This window comes from Pagrus major, chromosome 15 (assembly GCF_040436345.1).
Source record: "Pagrus major chromosome 15, Pma_NU_1.0".
NCBI classification, from domain to species: Eukaryota; Metazoa; Chordata; class Actinopteri; order Spariformes; family Sparidae; genus Pagrus; species Pagrus major.
The window spans coordinates 11,313,364-11,338,378 of NC_133229.1; the positions used below are offsets into that span (position 1 = coordinate 11,313,364).

The following is a 25,015-nucleotide window of genomic DNA, read 5'->3' on the forward strand; positions in this document are numbered from 1 at the left end:
TATGCGTCGTCGTCTCTGCTCCCCCAGTCTGGTGCTGCTGCACATCCACAACGGAGCCACCACGCCGAGGAGGCGGGCCGACTGTAGCTACACCTCGGCCAGCGGTGCTGGGTCATAGCGCTGGTGGTGGTGGTGGAGGCGGAGGAGGTGGAGGAGGAGGAGGAGGAGGGCAGCACACACTGCTCTTCTTGCCCTTCCTAAACCGTGCACAGCCTGAAGCATTGAGGACACCATCAAGTCAACGCGTACTGGAATAGTTTTGGGTTTTGCCCAGACGCACCAAGTTGCAGCTGCAGAGGCGCACTTTTCTCCGTGGCTCCTCTCTGCTTTTGCGCTCACAATCCGAAATGGAAGATGGTCCGTCTTCAACAAGCTGTTTCAGAAGGTTAACGGACTGTTTCCTGGGTGCAAGTAGGTATTTTTTTTAAAAAACCAACACTTTTGAAAGATTAAAACAAAAAAACATCGCTTAGGTTTACCCAAAACGTGAAAATCTTGAGCCTTTCAGTCGTGCTGGCGGACGTTATTCGCCCATGTGTCTTCCCAACTTTATGAATGACAGATTGATAGCTGATCTCGATGGGTGGGGACTTCAGTGGAGGGGAGACCGGGCAGGACTGCAATTGTTGGAAAATGTAGCGTAGTCTCGTTTGAATTAAATTAAGGTCATTAAGGCTCCCATCTCGTCTGTTGGAGTCGGTCCGGTCCGTCATGGAGGGGACAGCGAGCGGTGCTGCAGTGAGACATGGCATCAGAGCGCGGAGCCAAGTCTGCAGCCTGAGCCGGAGTGAGGAGAGAAAGTGAAGAATCTGCTTCAGGAACACAAATCTTAAAAATACTCTTGTAATAATGTGAGCTTATGGTTGACATTACTACTAACAGAATACAAAGGCTTTATTCTTATTTTATGATAACTCGTGATTTTCATATTTATTCAAATAATCCCATAGCTACTGATAATCATAAAATAATAAACTAAGAAAATATGATAGTGGCTTTTATGTTAGCTTTTTGACTCCAATATGATTTTAAGTGCCAGAGGCAGATGTAATACTCAATTTAACATTATTTTTTATTATTAATCATAATAAAATGTAGGAAAAAATGTGCAAAAAGTTTGCATTAGTAAATCACTCCAGGAAATATCCACACCCATAATAAGCTCTTTTTATTTCAGTGGTGAATTTACAGCCCTCGTTGCATATTTTGGCATTTTATCTGCTTCTAAATCTTTGTGGGAACTTCTTCTTTTTTGGGGATAGTTGTAATTTTTTCCTGTCTGCGATCGTAACTCTCTGTGTGTAACATGAATAACTCATGTCAGTGGCTCCAGTTGTTTCAGTGGCACCTCAAGTGACCTGCAGTGGCGACCCTGTAATAACAAGTTAGCAGTTCAGGGGCCTGGGATACTAACTGAGTGAGGGACGCCAAAATACACACATAGCAGTAAACTGCAGTCATGGAATGTATTATTGAGGTACAGTATGTAGGTATCCCGTCCTCCTCGTGCTGACCAAAAAAGGACAAGAATGTCAGATTTCTCAAAGCTTCCACACTTTTTTGGGTTTACGAAACAACAGCTGTCAGAGTCGAGTGAAGTAACATCTACTGTAGTAACATTCAGCTGTCTCTTCAAAGTTTTCAATAAAAAGTTCATCAAATTTCAGCTCGAATTCATTACGTGTGAGTATCGTAGCTCACATTTATGCTGCTCTTTTATTTATTTTTTCAAACGCTACAGCTGTCAGTAAATCTGGGTTAAATGTAGGATTAACTTGACTCACTATTTGCCTTCTCGCTGTATGTTTCCTGTGACCGATGTGAGATCAGGCAGTAATTTGATTAGACTTTATCCGAGGCTTTATGACACATGAACATTTCCGAACTAGAATACACGCCTATCTGCTCTGCATCATTTACTGGACATAAACTGCTCTATGCAAATATTAAAGGGGCACTATGTGGTTTTGGAGATAAAGTCCAAGTCAGAATTTTAATATTTACAGTATTAATGAGATAATAATACACACACAGAAACATTGAACACTGAATAAACAAGCTGTTCTCAGAGGAAAATAAGGTCCCCAGAACACTGTTTGAAGCTAGAAAGGTGGCAGGGTCCGCCACATATAAATAAAGCAAAACAGTACGAAGTTGTGTTGAGGTCAGTTTGTTTATTCAGTTCATTCAGTCATGAAAGCGAAGAGAGTTTGTTTATTTAGTTTGTTTAGGCATAAAAAATCCAGTCATGAAGATCTTTCTCTTCTGATTAAAAATTCTCCATACTGCTCCTTTAAACATGTGAAAGATGACTTTAAATGCATCCAACACAGAGGAGTGGAGGGCTTTTTTCACTGGCATGTTTATCCTCCTATTATTTTTTGCCCTCTCTGAAGGGGGACAGGTTACAGGACCCTCCAGCAAATCCAGTCCTCCCTGGAGAGACATCATGCCGGCTCATTCACTCCCTGGTTGCTGCCATAATTCTGGGATATTATAGCTGTTTGTAGCCTCACCTTGCGTGAAAATCTACATCCTTACGTGTGTGTTTTGTGGATGGTTCTGGTCGGCATCAGAGGTCAGTCTGGGTCAGCCCTAATGTGATCTCTTAGGAATTTTTCAAAACCCAATTGGTTGTCGACGAATTGCTTAACTCAGTGAAGAAGGCTGCATTGTCAGGCAGGAAGTGCTCACGCTGGACATTTCCTGCCCCTCCGCATGCCCTCTCTCTCTCTCTCTCTCTCTCTCTCTGAGCGAGGACTTCTCTCTCAGCACAGTCACTGAATATATCAAAACATATACCGCTTGATATGATTGGAACATGAAAATTAAATTCAAAATTTGAATGGCTAAGTAATTCCAGATTGGGCTGAGAGCGGTGTGATTTGTCTTCTGTGTTTATTTAAACTCTCAGGAAATTCAAGCCAAAGAAAATGAGCTTGTTACGCAGTTTGAACCCCCTTTTCGAGATCCGTGCAGGACTGGATCGGCGCCAGGGCACAGTACACGATCTGAGCGGCGAAAGAAACAGATGACATTCTCCTCAAGGCGTCCGTTGACCCCCCTCGTCGGCTCGTCGCCGGGGTTGGTATCTGAGTTGATGGGAAAAGGCCACATGCATGTTAGATTTCTTTACAACTTGTCCTCGTGTCAAGGCTCATAAAAGAACGCGGCAGCGGAGAAGACGCAAGGATCTGTGGTTCTCATTACACCAGGTCCCCACTGGCTCCTCTGCAGAGCGGCTGCAGAGTTCAGCATCAGTCCAGATGTGGAGCGGGGAACATGACCCCTGATCAGTGATGTGGCTCTGGGGATGAAGGAGGAGGAGGAGGAGGAGGAGGGTTTGGGCAGCGTTACATCAAACCACCAGGTCGGTTGAGATGCTGACTCCGAGGTAGCGACTGCAGGTCGCTGTTGTCGGCAGCGTGATCTACCACCTCTGGCTGCCGTTCAGTTTCCTTTCACTGAGGGGAAATGCACAAGAAAGTTTTGTGTTTGTAACTTGAAGGTGAAGGTTGGCCTGCTGTGTGCCTGCAGCTGCAGTCAAGAGTGTTGCTGCTTGCCCGTGACCACACTGTTAGACTGTGGATCAAGGGACATGCCTTATCTACATCTCAGTTTGCCATTTATAGCCCTTAGCCTTTACGTCTCATGACCTGGACCATGGAAGTGGAAATAATGCAAATTACATTTCCATGGAAATCTCCCTCTCTCTCCCTCTCTCTCTCTCCAGCATGAGGTGTGAGCTTGCATGTTTGTGCAGCGGTGTTTGTTTGCTCCATGTGGGGGCGTGTCTCTAGAAGTGATGGGACTGCAGTTAAAGTCCAGGGTGAAACAGCGATTTCTTCATTTGACACCTTTCACTGACTGCTTGTATTGATTTAGCCGCACCGGTCACCTCACCCTTGACTGCTGTGGAATGTGGCAGGAGTGTATATATATATATATATATATATATGTGTGTGTGTGTGTGTGTGTGTGTGTGTGTGTTCACCTGCAAACGGACACACACATACTCAGGTTCACCGGCACAGGCTCAATGAATAAATGAGGTGAGCGGTGGGAGAGGAGTTAAAGCGTTTTCATCTCTGGCGCTGCCTCTTTTTTCTCCCTCTCTGCCGCGAACTGAATGTCAGCGTTGGACGCCGTGCTCCAGCCCTCCCATAGATAAGATAAGAACCACATGCTCTTCCCACCTCCTGGCAAGGGAGTCCCAGGCGGACCTGCTGACGCACGCACCCCGCGGCCCTCCCCCTCCTCCCTCCCCTTTCCTGCCTCAGCCTCATGTCAGGAAAGTGAAAAGTAGTACCTTGGCAGCTTGCCCTTGACTCTCTGCCAGAAGGAGTGCGCTTCGAGAGAAGTGGTCTTTTCCCTTTTTCTCTCATGTGCATTTTTCATCTATGTGTTGCAGAGGAGGAACATCTTGCTCGCTAAACATCGGCACTGCCGGGGTCAGCCTCTGCCGCCACTCGACATCGTCCGACAGGAACGCCGGAGACACACGTTCACTCCTGTTTCAGGCACCGTCTCACAGATTGCTTACTGTTACATGGGGAATAGAGATGAGAGATGAAGATAAGATGGAGCTGGTTGTTGTTTTTAACAGCTCTTTAGATATGCATATGTGAGTTGATTGTTTCTATTAAAGCAATACTTTGTTTTGGCAGTCCCTCCAGGAATTTGCAATCTTTGATAGCAAGGATTCAATCAATCAATCCTCACATTACTTGACAGAGTTTGCACTTTTCTCTAATTCTTGCAGGATTTAAGCAAAAAACCAATTGTATCCATTTTTGACCTTTTCTACATTAATGACTTGTAACCCAAATAACAACCAAAGTCAAATGAAGTCACACATCACCCTTAACCATGGTCTAATATCAACTTTGGATGAGACAGCTACATAAAATTTTCTCAAGAGCAGTTACTGAGAAAGGCACCAAAAGTAACTCTTCTAACAAACACTTTGTCCCCCTGCCAGCTGAGGAAAACTACATGTCTTACTGCAAACACTGGTTAAGGTTACTGTGGCTCGCTAGCAAACACCAACCAAACATAAAGAGTGACTCCTCTTAATATTATTGAAATTACATAGTTGTGTTTACAGTGATATTGAGTCATACCTTTCCCAGGATGGTGGGGTCGCGTCCCCCCTGTTCCCCATGTGATTTACACCTTTGCCCTCAACTACATTAACCACCTGTCCTCCAGATAAGTCAATGCCTCGTCATCTTTCTCTCAGTTGAGAAGCCTTGTTAAACAGCCCTCACCCCATGTTGTGTAATGTCTATTGTGGGGAAAGAGTTTTACCTGAGTGAACCTGACAGGCTTGATTCAGGGCAAACGTTTCTGAAATATGCTCAGTGCTGTGGGACGCTTATGGACCATTCACATTTACACATCAAATATATTCTATTCTATTCTATATTCTTCTATTCGATCTAATTAGATGTTATGATTATCATGGAAAAGTTTATTTTAATCACCACTGCAGTTTATGAAAAAATAGGTAACACTTCATTAATAAATGTTAAATTTATGGTGACTTAAACTTTAATAGTCATCTCACTGTTAACAAACAATCCAATGCTTTATAAACATTTATTAAACAAGTGTTTATTGTAAAGTTGCAGCTGATGTTTATAATACTTTGTAAATGGTTAATAAATACTGTGCAGTTCATCTATAAACAATATGTGGATGGTCAATATAAAGTTGCAATTGATGTTCATTAACCTTTACAACTGTTTGAAAAATATACAGTATTCCATTGTTTGTTAAAAGTAAAATAACTATTTACTTCAGTTTAATTAATCATACATTTACTATTAATTAATAATGTTATTGTTATGGGTATAATAGAACACAGAAAGTCGTGGTATATTTATAGTAAAGAGATGGCACTGTACCCTGTTTTATCTACCATCCAAAGGGCTATTTCGCTGCATTTCTTTCAAACATGGGGGCACCACCCACCGAGTCCACCAGTTCTGGGCTCCATTTCGGTAACTCAACATCAAGCCCCAGTATCAGTGACGGATGCGTGAGTTCCGAATTGCGCTCTGTTGCACCTGTAACCACATCCAACATTGATGTGACAACATCCTGGTCAACACCCAGACATCACAGCCATGGGATGAGAAGTTCAACCACTGGAGGTGAACATTCTTTGAGTTTTTTACTAACACAAAATGGACAAAAAAGATTATTCAATGAATCAAAAGAGAAAAAAAAAAGAAAAATTGACAGATCAACCGATCATAAAGACTCATAGTTTCACCGAAATGACTGTGAGATCCTTACAGCACTGCTTTAGGCGCAAAAGGAAACCTTACTATGTGAGTTTTCTCTCCTTGCTGACGCTTGTGTTGAGAAATTCAGATTTCAAAATAGAATCCTCCAACTTAAAAGAGGAAGTGGACCCACTGCTGATGACGTCCGTTGCAGTCACCATCTCTGTTCCTCAGCTCTCAGAAGTAAGACTGAAGTGATGATATAAAGCATGGTGTGGCATCAAAACAGAAACAGAGAGGTTGTGCAGACTTGAATCAAACCAAATGTAAATGGTATAACAGGGACAGACGTGCGGTTACATAGAGAGAAATGAGGCCTTCCCTTCTTCTTGTCCCATTCTCGGAAGGCGCTTCCTATGAAGAGATGTAGCATCAGAAATACTCTAAGGCGTTCCCTCTTATGTGCCACTGATAGATGTTGACACACAAAGTTTCTTGTTGTGACTTGTGATTGTGTATGATATCCCATCACAACCGACTCTATCAGGTTTCAATGCTGATGCTTGTTTCAGTTCTTTAAAGTTGCTGCGTGAAGAAATATTTATTAAAAGCACATTTTATTATACGATGCAGTGAATTACTTGGAGTATCTCTACAAGCCATTTACTTTTCCATATAAAAGCAGACCGTGCCTAATTGATTTCCTTCATAAAAACGCTCATAAACTTAGAACGTAACTCCCAACGATTTACTATTTGGAAGCTTTTTTCAGGATGTTTTGATGCCTGAAATTCCATATTAACACCACAAACTGGTGCCGACACACATGTATAGATGCCCAGCCCGTGCCGTAAACGCAGTGGATGTGAGACCCAGATGGACTGCGACGGGTTTGGCCTTCCCTCCCCAGTCCCAGGGTGTGGTGAGCTGAAGTCAAGATAAGTGTTATGCAACAATACCTCACTGCATGAACTCAGGCTTCAGTTTTTACACAGGAAGCCCAAGTCTGAGTCAGGCACCAAAATCTCTGCCAACTGGGCTGCAGCCACTCACAAACATGCTGCACAACACATGGCCTCCCGCCTATACGTTTGTCTCAATGAATGTTTGACTCATTTAAGCACAGAGGTGAGAAGCAACTTAGTATAATTTTAAGGTAATTTGTAGTTGTACGAACAAACTTTGCATGAGTATTTCTGTTTTATGCTACATTTCAGGGTACTTTTAACTCCACTACCAAAAACATGATTGATGTATAAAATACAAGTCATTGTGAGAGACAGATCCAGTGGTTCTCAACCTTTTTGGCTGACAAAAAGTAGTGTCTAGTGAGAGCCCCTTGTCATGATTCACGTCTGGAGAGATTTTCCCTTTAGACCTTTCAGATGGTTTCATTTAAAGACTAAGTCTGGGGCCCAAATTTTCACAAAGAAGCAAAGATTTGGAATACAAATGAGTAAAGCAAAGCTTTGTTTTGTCTTCTTTCCTACTCTATTAATCATCTCACCACCTCCCAGATTTATCTTGTGACCTTTGGAGGGAGTCATACGTAATAATAAATCAGTCACTGGGGACATTTTTCTGCAGGCGAGCACTTTTACTTTTGATAGTTTAAGTACATTTTGTCGATAATACTTCTGGTCTTTTACTTTAGTAGCAATTGAATGCAAGACTTACTTATCTTTTATTATTTTAACATTAAGATAGTAGCACTTTTAATCTGAATACCATAATTTTTACGCTGGCTAAAGATTTTGAAGAACTTCAAATGTTACGAGTCTAAAAAGAGCCTGTTAGATGATGAAGATTCAGATGTTTTTGTCACAGTTACATAGAATGGACCCACACACAACACACACACAGGCAAAAAAGCGAGCTTCAATGCTGATAAAGTGCAAAAATCCAAGTAACAAGAGGGCAGGCAACAGAAACTGGCAACAACAAAAGCAGTCAAAGGAAAGTACCATGTAATACAAACCAAACCAAAAAACCATGAGGAACAAATCCGGAACATAGGGAACACACAAGGACCGTCAGACATGCGGACTAAAAAACAGGACTGACGCAAGGACAAGAACAGACAAACCAACAACAAGTGAGGGAACAACACAGGCTTAAATACAAAAAGAGCTAATGAGGGGATGAGGTGCAGGTGGAGAGACACTGGGAACAGACTGATGTGTGACAGGTGTGGGGTGAGGGGATCAGACAGGACAGGAGCACCAGGAACACAGGAGGGAAGACACAAGAGGATGTAACCACAAAATAAAACATGAAATAACCAAAAAACAAAACCATGACAGTTTTGTCTGCATGTTTGTGTTCGACGTGCCAGACGTTGTGTTTATTATGTGAAGTGACCAACAACAATACTGATTATTAGTCATCCAGGAGACTGATAACTAAAATGTACTTAAGTACAGTTACATAGAGACGTGTAACCAATAAGACAGTGTTTCAGGTGGGCCAAATTAGTGCATTTTAAATGAATTTATTTTATATTGCAATCGTACAAAAAAACACAGAAACCGATAAAAAAAAAAGAAAAAGCTGAATATTGGCCCAGATAATTCTCCAAGTCGATAAATTAAAAACATTTAGTGCTTATCTTGATGACCACATTGTTTTCAGCAGTGCTGGCCACGGGGGAAAGGGAAATTTAATTGAGGTTTGACAAAATAAAAGCAAAAACTCTGGTCGAACCAGTGACCAAGCCGTTGCGTCTCCCACAGCAGTCTCTCCCTCTCTCTCCTGATTGAGTGAGCACATGTGGTTCCCAGTGGGGTTAACCATTCTGGACCACAGCATGTGGGACAGATCTGGCTGCACCTTTGATTAGCCGTCGCAGTCACAGGCCCAGGACACTGACGCATATCCCACAGCTCTGAGTGTCACTGCGGTCGCATTATGTTGAGCCGTGGCTCGAAAGATTTGTGAAGGAATCAGAGGGAAAGTCTGTAAGGTCGACAGAAAGTAGCAGGAATGTTGAGAAAAAAAAAAGTGCCATCAATCACCATCATGCTGCAATAAAGTGGCTGTTGGGTCAAACCAGTCATTCCTCTGGCATCTTTTTCCACAGCTCTTTAATAGAGATTGACGATATTTACATTTCTGACTTTTTCCAATAACCAGTGATTTCTTCTTCTTAACCAGTACAGATAAATTCATTTATCTGGAGTTCACCTGAACTAAATGTGATGCACACGCAGCTTAAACTGCCGCCAGTCACTGAAGGAATGAAAATGTGTAAAATTGATTTAACATTTTCAAACATCTTTGCTCTTATATTTACTGAAGAGGAAGTCGACCCTTGAATGCTTCCGTTAATATAGTTTTGAAGAATATGTCGGGTGGAATGATCCTATATTGCCATTTTGGTGTTGTTTCTACAACATCATAATCAGTGCTGCTCCAGGACCATCATTTCAGCTGACCAATCACGTTTTTGTGATTTTTCTGATGTCATCGCTTTGCGGCTTGTGTAAAAAGATGGGAAAATACGTACATGGGAGTAAGTAGTCTCCCTAATATGTGTTTTTGACACCGTGGCTTGATTTTAACTGAAATCATAATCTTCTCTTTTACCTAACCAATGTCCGGGTTGTTGGTTAGCGTCCGTGGCCCTAGTTTTTGCCATCTGTCCCGCACTGTCGTCACTGGTCAGCTTTTGCCGGCCCTTGGCAGCTGACTGAGCGAGTAGAATTGGCGGGGGAGCATGTCGATGAGAAAAATCCTTCTGATTGATTGTTCAGATAAGCGAATCAGTGCACGAGAAGAAAAACAGAAAAGGGAAAGCTCTTTGAGGCTGTCACTGTAGCATCAACGAGTTCACCAGTTATCACTGTTTCTCTATTTATTCGCCTACGCCTCTTCACAAGTGCCATTTGCCACTTTTCTGCTGCTTTTCCATAACGATTGCAGTTTGTACATCTGCGGTCCTGAGTCTTCCAGTTTCCCTTGTTGAATGATGATCACAGACTACCTCTACCTGGTGGTATGGAGAGCTTTTTCCTCTTACCCAGGTGCAGGACGTGCAAGCTAGCTGACCATCCGCTGTAGTCTTTGCAGTGTGTTAAAGTGCCACTAGTTCTTTGATGTCAGTTTGGTGTGTCAGGGCCCCAAACCTAACCAAACAGAAACAGAAAATAAAAAAAGAATAAGAAGTCAACTAAGTTAAAAATAATAAGCTGATACTACAGTATATCAACAAGTTCCACATGGGACATGAACCCCAATCTCCTGTGCTCGACCCATTTATCCACCGTGAATTTGTTTAAATCAATCCCAGAAACACGGTCCTGCTGCCTGAAATCATCAGAGCACTGAGTGTGTATTAATACGCAGCTGAAAATAGTCCCCAAAAAATGTGCTATATACTCCTGTCTGATTAATGTTTGATAAAGACCACAGTGCCCAGCTGTTAGATAATGTATGAGTCTTTTATTTATTTTTTTATTGTAACCTGTTTTTAGATTCCACAGACAGATTTGTTGCTTTTGGTCTTTTCATGTGACTTGTTGACAGTAACAGAAATATAGAATATGCTGAGCCTTAAGCAATAACCGGCCTGACACTGATTAGCTGAGAAGTATATTGAGCTCTGTCCTCTTGTGATGTCAATAAAAACTGTAACTTTCACATTCTTGTACCGCAATATCTGCCAAAACAAAGGTTAAGGGTTGAAATAGGGGTCACAAATAAACAGTGGCTGTTCTAGGCAGCCAAGGTTCGCTCTTTCTTTGCCACTAAGTCCCCGTTTTTTTTTCAGTTTTTCCTAGTGTGGGTCAGCAATTTTAAGCACAGGGTCTTAGCCAGAACTCCATTATATCAACCGTTATGTACCCACTGCAAATTTTTAATCACTGTAGTGCATTTTGTTTTTGCCCTGTGGAAATAGAACATTTGACTATTTTTGTTCATGTGCACACATATGATAGCTAAATAATTTTTCAGAGCCCCGTCGACACAAAAGTTGTATTCATAAATTGATACAGCGTCCTTGTCTTTTCAGTTTTTTTTGTAGTGTCACTAATCACAGTACCTCCTTTGTGTTTCAAATAGGACAAAGTCGTCGGGGTCTTTTGCAGCGCTCCCGTTTTACTCCTCCCTGTGTGTCTCTCTGTCCCCTGCAGCTCACTTCAATCCCCCCCCGCCTCCTTTCTCTGATTTATTAAGCCGTATTCTGCCGATGTGCGTCAGAGCTGGCCAGGAGTCTCGTGAGGCGTTCCGCTCCTGAAGATCTGTGTCTCGTGTCTGGACAGCGTCAGACCGCAGCGTCCTCCATCCCCCAAACTCCCCCCACCCCACCCCCACCCCCACCTCTGTTTGCCTTATTTGCCTGCAACCACAAGCCTGCTCGACCTACACACACACACACACACACACACCCACACACAGCAGATGATCCATCGTAAGTGAAGATCAAATGATTTGTTCTGGGGGAATAGATCAAAGGTCGCAGATAGCAGCAGACTGTTTACCAGAGTCAGGAGCACTTTGATTCTAAAATCAAATCAAATTAAAGCTTATTTATCAAATGCGAGTCTTAAACACTCTTCATGGACATGCAGGAGATACCTGCAGCTGAAGTGGATGCTTCGAGCTCCTGCATCATCTGACACAACTGTCAAAGCCCACGCCGCCCTCCCTCGTACAGGTCATCCACCACCCTGGTGTCGTACAGGATTTCAGACAGACAGCCCCACTTAGTGATATTTTCATTCCGCGTGTGTGTTTGTGTGTCTGACAGCAGAACACATGCCTTCCAGCTGCATGTCCTCCTGTGATTCATACTTGAAGGGAGTCTACACAGATGCTGCTGATAACCAGGCATTTCGTGAGAAAGCGGTATAAAAAAATGATCAGGGCTGTCTAAATACAACAACGCTCTTTCTTTTATTATCTGATAACAGACACAATTACCCAGCACCATACCACAAATCTAAATTTATCAGCACTGCTGTATAGGATCTGTTTTTCTTTTCTTGGAAGAATTACTTTTGATTGCCTCTAATGTCAGCGTTGAGTTCGAGGTCTCATGACGAGATGACGTCTCAGTTACAAGTCTTTGTCTCAGACGCACACTCCATTTGCGCGAGTGACCTAAACATGATGGTTTCCGAGGGGATCACGGCGGCCTCTCAGACGCCAGCGGGTGTATTAAAAACAACTTTCCCTCACAATGGTCTGGCAAATGGCTTTTTTCCCTGACAACAAAGACAGTAAACAGCAGCACTTAGCGAGCTCTCAAGAACCTAATTGCCTATTAAGCACAATCGAGTCCTCCTTTATCCTGCTGCCTCTGTTGGGGGCTCCTATCCCTGGAGACGCAGCTTTACAGTAAACATAAGTGAGCTAGCCCGGCTATCAGCTTTAGCTAGAACCCAGGCACTGCTGCTGCTGCTGCTGCTGCTGCTGCTGCCGCCGCTCTCACCTCAGAGTAAAGAGAGCGAGATGACCTTCGCTCGTCTCCACTCTGTGCATTTGTTTGGGTGGCTGTCGGGAACACTGTGCGCCTTTGATTCCCATCCTCTTGTATCTCGTGTTTCTAGCATTTCCACGATTTCTCAGCGTTATTTTTTTTAATTCCTTTTTACTTTCTCAGGAATGAAGTTGTGCAATCTAAAAGACGTCCTGTTTCTGTGTTTTCAGGCTTGACAGATGAGAAAGTGAAGGCCTACCTCTCCCTGCACCCGCAGATGCTGGACGACTTTGTGTTGGAGAGCGTGAGTGCAGAGACGTTGGACAGATGGCTGAAGAGGAAGACCAGCAGCAGGCCTGCAGGTATACCCACACACACACAAACACACACAGACACACAGGGACAAACATGGGAACACACACACACACAAACATGCTGCAGCACTCTGGATCACCGTGACATAATGATCGGATCAGCGGATTTCAGTATATTGACGTAGAGTTGTAATATTTTGCTTTGGTTAAATGTTTGTTCTTTTTTTGCTCACATAATCCCGTAAGAGTTCCCGACTAGTAAACCACAAATACGGGCTGCCCTGAATATCTGCAGCCACGTCAGGCTCTGAACAACTGAAACCTTTTTCTCTTTAAGACCAGAGAATAACCAGAGTGTTCCTCTGCGGCTTGTGTTTATTATCCCGGCCATTTGCAGTACAAATCACTCATCTTCACATGTGTCTCCTTCAATCGTCAGTGTGTGTGATAGACAGAAGAGAGGCAGAGGGAGCGGGCCTGTCGGGTGTTTACGGGTCATTAGATGTGTTTGAGCGGGCCGAGTTGAGTCTGTGCCGTGCGCTCCACACACAGCGGACTGTTTCTCAGACCAACCGCATCCATCAAGGGCCCACAGGGCTGGCACTCGGCCCAGTCGAGCTGCTGACGTCAGAGGCGACCTCCAGAGACATGCAGCCGGCTGAAGGGGGCCCAGGGGAGGGGTAGGGATGGTGGTGGTGGTGGTGGTGAGGGGGGTAGTGCTGGCTCAGGGTGTGGGTGTGTTGAAGTGAAGGGGGAAACTGGCGGAGGATGGATTTGTCACATTTTGGAGCTGCTTTCTACTTCATGTACAGACAGTCGTGTTCACTGCTGCCATGCAGACGTTGATTTCTGGAGTCTGAGCCTGCATGTGAAACCATTTCCTGTGTACAGTATGTACGTATGTGTGTGTCCGTGTGTGTTTAGGTTGACAGGTACCAAATAGAGACCTTCATGTTAATCCTTCTCACCGGCGCCAAGTAGGAATAACTGATTTCGCTCAGTTCAGAGCCTGTGCAGGGCCGAGCGCTGATTCACCAAACTTCATCGCAGAGCAGAAAGGCGAAAAACTTTCAGCTAATGTTTCAATGTTTCAATGTTTTTTTTTGTCTTCAGTTATCATATGAGTCATGAAACAAAACTCCTAGAGTGAAAAGGGTCAAGGTTTTCCCATGCTTTGCGAAGACTCAGTAATTTAAGTAGTAATTTTGTTTACTGCGAAAAATTCTGATTGTTTAACAGTTTAAAATACTCATTTTTTCACTTTTCCCTCAGACAGCGAGCTAACACATGCGCCCAAACGAATAAATAAACTTAGATGATGTTGGGAACACATGGCACATGAGCCTTGTCATATTGAAAAAGAAAAATGTGAGTGAAATGGCTATGCCCTTTTAAGTTTTAAGCCATTTTGATGATAATTGGGATTATATCCTGAATCCCAATAATTTTGGATTGGATGATCGTTACAAAATGTTTATGTATGTAAGTTTCTCCCTGCGGTGCCAAACATGGTGTCAGTATGTTATTGTATTGAAGTTAGGAGTTCCAGTGTTGTGACAGCACTAGTTTTGACCTCTCTATTCAGCCACTGGCTACCATTTATTTCAGTACGGCAGGAAAGAATTTGAGTCTGGCACCTCATCGCAGTAAACAAAGTCAATGTTATCACTGAGCAGAAACTCAAAAGTGCTGATTATGTTTTTTCGACTTATCGTACACAGACAAGTTTGTTTTGTTTTTTTACATTTTATTTATTGTTATGGTTGTGTGATTTTTTTACTACACATAGTTTGATTTTTTCAACATTCAATTTCCAGTGTCTGAATATCAAAAAATAAAAAATTCATCGCTCTTTGAAAGGGCTTTTACATTTCCAATTATATTAGTGGCATAAAATGGTCTTTGTTGTAAATATTTGTGGACAATTCATCATCCAGCAATACATAGTTATTTTGACAGGCCTATGAACTTCATTACTGGAAAATTGTAACAAAAATAACAAAAATCAAAAGTAGACATTAATCTTCATTCACATGGATTCAAGCAAGTTTTGAATTTCAGAGTTTGTTCTCATGTTGCTTGTTAACCGCTGGCTGCCTGGAAGGTAGTATAAAACAGTCTAAGTGCTCTGACAAACTATGTTAGTGATCCCCTGATAGACCTAAAGCTCCTGGTGAAATGGTTACCGGCATCCATACGTTGGATGATGAAACACAGTGGAGGACCAGGACCAGTGGAAAACGATACAGCACAGTAAACATGAGCATTAGTACAGTACAGTTTTACTCAGTCAACAAGTTTATTCAATTATTTTTTTTATTTTTAGAGAAAATGTCAGAAACAAACTGCAGCTTTTGCCACGTTGACATGAAAACCACTCAAACATCTAGTTGTATGTAAAAAGCATTTGCCAAAGTTACCCACCTGCGTACCTCTAGTACCATCATCTACTGATGAATACACTGTAGGTCACATGTAGATATGCAATATGCTGCTCTGCTACAAGAGCAGACACTTTTTCTCTTTTAAAAGTCATTGTCAGTGAATGGCTGATGGAGCCAACATCAATATGGACCGTGGGTGCAATAGATATTTCTTGGAATAGAGAGATAGGGACCACTGGACCACCACCAGAGTGCATCTATTTCTGGGATTTTGATCATGTAAGAGTTTTGGGATTTTTCTCTCCCTATCACCAACGTTAATTTGGAATTGTTGTTATTTTGGTGTGGATGTTAGTTTGAATGTAGCTTATGGAGCTATATGCAGCTTTACTGTACATTTGTACACTACTACTACAGTTCTATGATGATCTGGTGCTGAGTGTTTAGAGCTGTAACAGTTACCCACAGTAGACATATTTCCACCTTGCAGTTTTGACTGTCATGTAAAATATTATTAAAATGACCTTTATGTATTCTGTATTGACCACACCAGACTCACACTGGGCTTGCTTAGTTGGTCTAAACCAAGGTGTTACTTTTTAGTCTCATTCCCAGCTCAACACTCATCCCAAAGAGTCAGTATTTGACACGTTGGGAATGAAACTCAAAAATCAACCTTCTTACAAATTGGACGGTTAAGTGTTGAGCAATGTTCAGCCACTAGGTCTGTGAAGATGGGCTCATGAGGCAACCAGACTCGGGGTGTGAACGTGAGTAATAAGCCTGACAGCTCTCTCATTATGCCCCGTGTCTCTTTTTGTGTTGATCTTTACATCACATCAGTAACGTAAGTCCACTTCCTGTGTCAGACCAGTGTGAGCAGACACTTAAGCACCACTCTGAAGCCTCTCAGCGGCTGTATCCACTCAAATGACGAGCACTGTCTAATTTCTGGTTCATCTCACTGGTTGAATGGTCACTGTGTTGGGATGATCTGACTTGTAGATTTATTTGACACTTTACTCCATTTATTTGAAAGACGCTGGACTTTTCCTGGATATATTTTTATGCTCAAAGTAGCTCTTGATGTATTTCTGTGTCCTGTAGTGATACTTTTGAGAGATCAGATTGATCTTATATCCTTTCCGAGTGCAGCAGCAGCAGCAGCAGCAGGTCCTGTCATCATGTGATCGTCACTGAGATAACCGCTGCTTCCTGGAAGCAGTCCCTGCAGCCTGTCCCGTTCTCACTTATCATGTGATGAGCTGCACTGGATAACATAGATCAGTCTGTCTGTACACATACACGCAAGTGTGTGTGAGGGTGTGTTTGTGCAAAGGTTGTGTTACAGCCTTTTGTTCCACTTCTAGCCTTTGCATTTGCACACTTGTTACTGCGTTGAATCTGCTGAGTGGTGATATTATATTATATGGTGATATACTTTCCTTGTGTTGCTCTCCTTCTTGCTCTGTAGTATTTAGTATTAATGTATCAAGTTCAGCTGTGAAGGCAGATTCGGTGTGTCACAGAGCACTTTGGCCTCTTTCTGAACACTATTTCCCAGAATCCCCTGCTGATGTCATTTGACCATCACACCTCTCTCGACCACTGTCCCACTGGCAATGTTTACTTCACACCACACGCTGTCATGGGGTAATTAATAAATCCCTCTGCTGCTCCCGTCCAGAGGCCCCTCGTTACTCGTCTGTGCCTGCTGCAGTGCACACACACACACACACACACACACACACACACCACACACCACACACAGTGAATATGTAACTGTGGCTGTCTGTCAGACCTTCACAACTTCTGCTCATACAGAGTGGTTGATAAAGTCCGCATGGTGTACATGTCTATTATCATTGCTATAATTTTAACAATATGCAATGCTCATACTTTTTTAATTTATTTTTATTTTATTATTTTTTCACGTTTTGCGTTGAATTTATTCTTCTCACATAGTCCCTCATTACCTCAATTTGTGAACAAGGAAGCATAGTTTAGATTCAATATTATCTCTCTAAATTAGATTATATCTGAACTTGAACTGCAACTAACTTATTTTTATTTTCTTTTATTTTTATTGCTGAATTATCTGTTCATTTTGTTCAATCAATGTCAGAAAATAGTGAAAAATAGCCATTTAATGTTTGCAAAGCTCAGGTCAGGCTTTAGATGCCTTGTTTTGTCCAAATCCTTATAGGTGCAACATGTAAGAATTGGCTTTCTGTCAAAATCATGCTCAAAATGAATAGATGGCAGTATATCACCAGAGTAACCGCTAACTGTAGCTGCCCTTAGCTAGTTAGGTCAGTTAGCCTTGCAGCTAGCGATCGAGACTCTTAGCTCGAGGACCAGGGGAGTGTTAGTGTACTGCTTGCAAAGTAGCTTTGGACCGGAACTGGCAGAACTGGCTGGTTAGCATGCTAACTTCAGTACATCGCAACATCACAATACATAGACTTAGACAACATAATGTCAAAATGGCTTTTTATTCCCATTCTGTTGATAATTGTATTTTATTTTGACATTGACATTCTCACATATTAATTCCCTTTTCTAATTACAAAAACAGAAACGCAGCTCACACTCGTAAGAGGCTGTAAAACAGATACTTGGAATTTGAGTAATAATAAAATGTTGATTGTCCCTGACAAATCAGACTCCATGTTTGAATAAAAATATAGACGTTTGTGGAAGAAGTCTTTCTTGCCTGGGCTCCAGAGGGCAAGAGTTGGGCCGAGCTGTGAAGCAGCTGATACTGTGTCTCAGATGTGTTTGGATGGCAGTGGCAAACAGACAAAGATGCGCTTGTGTAGCAGAACCTCATATCCCACCACTGTGATAAGCGCTGTCTCACCTGCAGGGCTTTCCATCAGGAGGGAGGAGGGAGGAGGGAGGTTGCCCCACACAGCGCTCAGTGGATACTGTTTAAAATACTGGGTGGAAAAAGCAGTTTAAATTTGCTGGTGTGGCCAACAGAAACGTTTTTGTTCTTAACAAGTCATTTCACACACAAAAGTATCATCTGAATGCTGGAAAGTTCAAGTCGATGATAGCTTCCCAAAAATTACAACAACCACATGACTGTTACTCAGAGCTTTTTTAAACAGGAAGTCTCATTGATATCTCTGCTTAAAGAGCACACACTTAAACAGAGACACAAGTGGAGGTAAACAGGGAGCTGCAGGTTGATGCAGGACTGGGTCGACACATGTTGACTGCTGAGTCACTGCTATAGCTGACCGTCCCGTGTGTGTGTGTGATTGTGTGTGTGTGTGGGTGTGTGTCTGTGGCAGCAGATCAATAGAACGCCCATCAAGTGTTGTGCACATTAGACCCAGCTGACTGGGGGATTTTTCCCCGGTGAAAGGCTTTAGCCCGAGGCTGTTGATATTCTCTGTGTGCTTCCTCAAATCATTTATCGCCATCAGTTCACCAGAGACCTTTGTGCTTATGTGTGAACTGCAGACTTTGTGTGTCGGCGTGTATGTACTTGGGTAAAGGTACAGGGTAAAGTCCGATGTCTATTTTTCTTCTTCTTCCTCTTCTTCTTCAAAGACCAGTCAAAAAAGTCTTTGGTTCAGTTTGAATCTTCTTTTTTTTTGCATGTTAACATGTTTATACTGTATAAACTGTTTGCTCGACACCTTTTTACACAATCTCATGACTAACTGATGACTTTATTGGTTGAACCCATTTAGAAATCCACACTTTTTTGGCCGGCTGCACGAATGTCCCACATTCAGGAGCTTTCATCACAAACCATGAAATCAATAAGTGCACAGATATCCTTGTGTGGTGTGAAAAGGCTTTCACCCGCTTGTTATTATTATCGTGGTGTCTGAACTAGAATCAAATTTAACACCAGGATTCAGGAAAGAGTTTGTCCTGTCTGACCTCACACTGATCCATTCATTTCATTTCAGCTTTGCTGTTTGTTCTATTTTTCCAAAAATGGTCAGCTCCTCTGTCTGAACTGTTACACTGCTGCAAGATGAAAATAAATAATGTAGTCTACTAAAACTGGACTTTCTGTGAAACTAAAAATAAACAACTAAATGTTTTTTTTTAAATATGCTCATAGTTTGCGCAAAAAAATTTTAATTATGATTTATGATTAATTACAGTTAACCATGCACCCCTCTAATACTGTTAGCAAAATATGTTAAGCTTGTGAGTTATTCTACAAGTATTCCTTGTTATATTTGTAGAAAATCTGTTAACATATCAACAACAATCAAGAAATCACAAAAAACTATCTGTGGCCATCACAGGCCTCGAATAAGCCTTTAATGTTTCATTCAGCTGGTATGAAATGATTGAACTACAGTCTTCCACAAGACTAGGCGGATACTTTGCTAAAGCTAGCCTATTAGCAAGCTAGTGGCACAAGAATGATAAAGAAACAATGTGCGTCTCCTGCAAATACTAACACGCTAGCTTGACAGCAGTGAGTACCAATGATAGCCATGTTCATTGTTTGCATTTATTATAATAATGTTAGGTGTTGCATGTGAAGTGAGACGTGATGTAACGCTAGCTGGATATGGTTAGCAACAACGATGCACTGCACTTACAGTACGTAGCCATTGAGCCTGTTGTTCAGCAGCTAAGCCAGTACCACTAAACATACAACCCCTGAGCCTGAATGAGTGGCAGTTGCCAACTTGCAGCTGTATGTCCCAGCTGCACACCTGAAAAACATTTTTACTGTTGTTCCAGGTCGGGAAAAGTTTGAATGGAGTGATAAAGTTACTAGAGTAGGTCTGTTTAGCCTCTGCTGGTTTCTAGACAGTCGTGTTTAGTTTTCACTGCCTTTTGAGCTGGCAGTGTATTTTCTCAGACCATGTCAGCCCTCTCCTCCTTTGTTTACTGAAAGCACAGCATTGTCCCTGAAAATATGGGATGGCATTACAACAGGATGCTGGTCTCTGTCCCCGGCTGACGGCTGACCACATCGTATGGAGATAAAACACACACACATGCACACACACCTGTATACATATCTTCCATCTCTGCCCCAGAGGCAGCTGTATCCTCAGGGTTAATCCCCAGACTCATACCTGATGAAACATAGATGTTATTATTGCAAAAGAATAGCAGGACACACACATTGTTATATAGTGTATGTGATATATTTTGGAGCCTATTTTATGTTATAGACTTTCTATAGTAGAAATCACTTTTTGTCAGTGAAAGAGCATAGCCAAACATACCACACACTATATTTTCTAGCTATGCTCTGGTTTCTAGGAACACCAGGAATGAGAGCCATGCTGGACCTGCACCTGCTGAATGTGTGCACGGCCGTGCATGCTTACTTTAATGAAACTATTGGAACTGGTCCAACCAGGCAACTGGTTCAGCACAACACATTTAAAGGGCACTTGCTTTCGTATCTCTGCGGTTCACCTGACAGGGTATATAGCCTGCAAGTACAACAACTTCCTGTCGTTTTGGCACCCTTAAACATTTTCATTTCCACTGGGACTGCTACACATGAGATGCCAACAGAGGCGGTTTGCGAGAGTGTAATTGGACCTGCAACACCTCAAACTGTGCCTGGTGAACATTTCCTCCAGGATTGACTTTGGTTACTGGGGAGGGACCCACAAGCCCTGGCAGAGGGAATGCCTGTATAATGGCAAGGCTCGCATGTAGGACTGAGTGATATGATAATGAAATGTCAATAATAATCTTTGTCCAATATATTGTTTATTGAAAACATGTGCAAAATCACATATAAAATAATCCAGCTGACTCCACAATCAAGTATAACACCAGACAGGGGCAGTTCACCCCTAAATTAAAAACACATATTACCCCTCTTAACTGTAGTCTTATTATACATCTAGATTGTTTTGGTGTGAGTTGCCGAGTTTTGGAGACATCGGACACAGAGATGTCTGCCTTCTCTTGAATATAATGGACCTAGATGGCACTCAGCTCGTGGTGCTCAGAGCGCCAAAAATATACAATTGAAAAACTCAACAGCAATGTGCCTTTCCTGAAATCATTAACTGGTTACTGGAGATAAACATCAACATTCAGGGCAGTGAAAACCTCCACCGGCAACCCGTTGCAATCGCATGGTAAATTTTTGCAGTCACTGCAGCTGCATCGCCTATCGACCAGGGTGTCGGTGTTTTTGTCCTCTTAAATTTGGTTTTGAACTGTCAGTCCTGACCTATCCTCTCCTCCCTCCTCGCAGTGAGCGCTCAGTCGCGGGGGCGAAGAGAGAGAGAGAGAGAGAGAGAGAGAGAGAGGGAGAGAGAGGGAGAAAGAGGTGGGGCAGTGCTGCTTGTCCCTTTGACAGCCAAGTAGGTGGGCGGAGGGGGCAGAGAGCGGAGAGTTCAGGTCACGGTGGATAAAAAAATCTTTCTTTCTTGCTGCTCATAGCTTGCGGTTACCCGGACATGTGCACATGTGTTTTGCACTGTACATAATGTATGCTGTAGATTAAATAATCTGGTTAGTAATATTACACTCATACATATATTATCCGATAGGGCTGCAACTACAGATTCTTTTCATGCTCATCATTATCAGCTGATTATTCTCTAGACAAATGGATTATATGTTTGGTTTATAAAATGTCAGAAAACAGTGAAAAATATCCTTCCCCCTTTCTCACAGTCCAAGGTGATATCTTTAGATATCTTGTTTTGTGAGTTGTAAACCCAAAAATATTCAATTTAATATATCAAACAGAAAAGCAGGACATGTTTGAGAGGCTGAAAACAGACTTTTCTGCTATTTTTGCATGAAAAATGACTTCAACGACACATCAGTTATCAACACAACGGTTATTTAGTCGACTAGTCGACTCATCATTGCAGCTCAGTTGCAGCAATAATCCAATCGTTGACTCTATCATAGTATTTGTGTAAAATGGCTGGTGTCAAGTCGCTCTCTTGTAATATAAAAATGCAGACTAGGTATCCTGCTGTATTTGTCAAATGTGCCCTTCAAAGGCGTTCATGTCGGAATATTGTTGGCCTCAACAAGTCATTATAAAAAAAGTCTCTGTGTGTATTTTTCCTTTTTTCAAAGGGGTTTGAAGTCTTTTTCAAGTGCAGCTCTCTGTCCTCTGATTGACGTCATGCCCGGCCAGGGGTTCACTCTAAAATAGCTCTCATGGCTAAGTTAGGAAACTCATAGCACACTGGAGGAATGTTTAAAACAACAAACAATGAAGCTGGCTGTAATTTCTTTCTTCACATGTACAAAGAGGTTCGTTTTCAAAGGAGGACCAGCTCGAGTCAGCACTTCAGTAGATGTTTCTAAAAATCTGCCCAGTTTTTTTCTTTTTTTATCCGCTTGGTTTGATCACATGAAAAGTCACCAAAGAGATCTGAGCTGTTACTGTTCTCGTGTCCTGTTGACGCGTGTGTAATGAACAACCGCTCGCGCTGTGTGAATGCTTTTATTTTCATCTCAAGTAGCAGCGCTCCCAGACCCGCTCCCAGACTATAAGTCCAGCAACTGTTATGATTGGCCGAAGCTTTCATTATTATCACATACTTCAGTGTTTGCGTCCAAAGACAATAGTCATATGTCTGCTGTCTCTCCAACGGCCTGAAATCACACCAGGAATTCGCACTTGAGGCCACAAAATTTTGCACTTGTCAAGTTAGATTAATACCTCTCTTAATTCTGTTTTATAAGGAACATAGTTTAAGCAAATGTCTACCTACGTCAACAGTACATGATATATTCATTCATAATTTATTCATCATGTGTATTAATGCTTTGAATATGTATTTGCTCATTTACCATTCACCTGTCTACTGTAGTGAGGGCAACATATGGTTCTGCTTACCTGCTGCTTGTGCTGTTGTGCCTCTGTGATCCATCGGTGCACGAACACCCACCCAGCCCTCTTACAGCCAGGCGAGACTACCTAGTCATTTGTTTCTGCAAATGCTCTGATTCTTTTCTTATTTTAATTTTATATACCTCTATTATTAATTTAATTTACTTTCTATCCTAATACTTATTTCTGTCATTGTGCTGCTGCATCAACTACATTTCCCCACTGGAGATCAATAAAGGTTATCGGCTTATCTTAGATTTCTGTCTGGCTCACCCTGTCGTTCTGCCTCTTAATGCAGACAAACTTGATTTTGCTCTTTTTCAGCAATGACTACATTTACATTTGCATAGTAACACTGACTTGGCGTCTAACATCAGTTAGGCCTCATACAGTCTAAATTGGCATTGTGGTGAAAACACCGGTTCCGACATCAGGTTTTGGTGGCCAGTCACGTAAGATGTGTAATGTGATGTTTCACATGCACTGCCTCAATTTGGTCTTGTGGACCAGTTTAAAACACACTGTAGTGACAGGTCTCACATCATGGTTGTTTATTAGTGTTAAAAAAATGTCAAAATATCGATTCATATCGATTCTTAAAATGTAAAATGGTTTCAACACTAAATCTTTCACAGAATTGATAGACCAGAAGGCTACTATGTCTCATTCACCTTCTAACAACATCAGATCTGATCCTAAAACAGAACCGAACTTTGTTTCAACTTGTTTTTTAACTTTGTGATTTTTCTCTTTACAGATGACACATCAGCTAAAGAAGTCAGCAGGGTAGGTTTTTTGCTTGATTTTGTTAAATGTCACTTCATATATTGTGGATATTTCAATACTTTATAACCTCGCCCCCTAAATCCCAAAGCTAACCTCAGTGATTCAGTCCTACCCAGGAATGGACACTATGGCCAGACTCTTTCAAGGGCAGCATAGCACACGATGTCCTTTAATAACTGCAAAAATGTCCTGGTGCACTTCATTTACATGCACATTAACTATGTTCTCTGACAACAGTTTTGTTTGTCCTTGTGCTCACTTTCTTTTGAACAAAGACGTTGTGACTTTGTCTCTTTGATATGAAAAAACATGTGAATAAAACCTTGAAATAGTTTACAAATTCATCCCTGTAGTGATGTTGACATTGGAGGCCAGGCATTGTGAGTGTTCAGGTCAGCGTCATATAGATAATTAACAAGAAAAATAAGAATGGCTACACTCGGCACGTGTGAGACAGTTGGCTGGAAAGTTTTGGGAAAGAGTAGCTCCCCTGTGCTCCACATACGTATGTTCACACCTTTGTCATCTTAACACCATCGCGCCCTTAGGAGGCCAGGTGTCAGCGCCCACAGCAGGGCCCCGGAGCTGGGCAGAAAGGACTTCACACACATACACACAGAAGAAGAAGGAAAAAAAAAAAAAACAAGGGCCACTCGACCCCTCAGTGCGTCATCCATACGTCTGTGCAAACAGGATGTAGGAGGATAGAAGGCGTCCCGTGGGGGAGGCTTTCTAGTACGCCACTCTCCCTGCCGTCCTGTCCTCACCCTCTCTGCCGGTCGCAGAAATAGACGGCTCTCTGGCCCTGCACAAGGCAGGAGGTCTGCCTCTTACATAACCATACTTTTGAGGTGAGGCTGAGCAGAGGAGCTCTAATCAGAGCTGTGGGGCTCCGGTGGCCTCCTCTAGGGACCGCGAGGGGATCCCTGGGCTAGAATGCAGCAGTGAAGGGGAGTGCGAGCGTGGGGTGGAGGATGTTGTGATGAATGGCTCTGCTTTTGTGAATGGCAGGAAGATAATCCTCTTTCATTCATTCATTAAAAAAAAAAAAATCC

General features: G+C 42.3%; 1 protein-coding gene across 2 annotated transcripts in view; it reads left to right on the plus strand.

The window, feature by feature from the left end:
- The first annotated feature begins 233 nt into the window (after positions 1-233).
- Positions 234-25,015, plus strand: part of pde10a (phosphodiesterase 10A) — a 45,201-nt gene continuing 20,419 nt past the window's right edge. For both annotated transcript variants that reach the window (XM_073482044.1, XM_073482045.1), the window contains exons 1-3: positions 234-411; positions 12,885-13,016; positions 23,932-23,960. In XM_073482044.1, the coding sequence (XP_073338145.1) occupies positions 348-411; positions 12,885-13,016; positions 23,932-23,960 (225 nt within the window). In that variant the 5' untranslated portion in view covers positions 234-347. The remainder of the gene's footprint in view (positions 412-12,884; positions 13,017-23,931; positions 23,961-25,015) is intronic.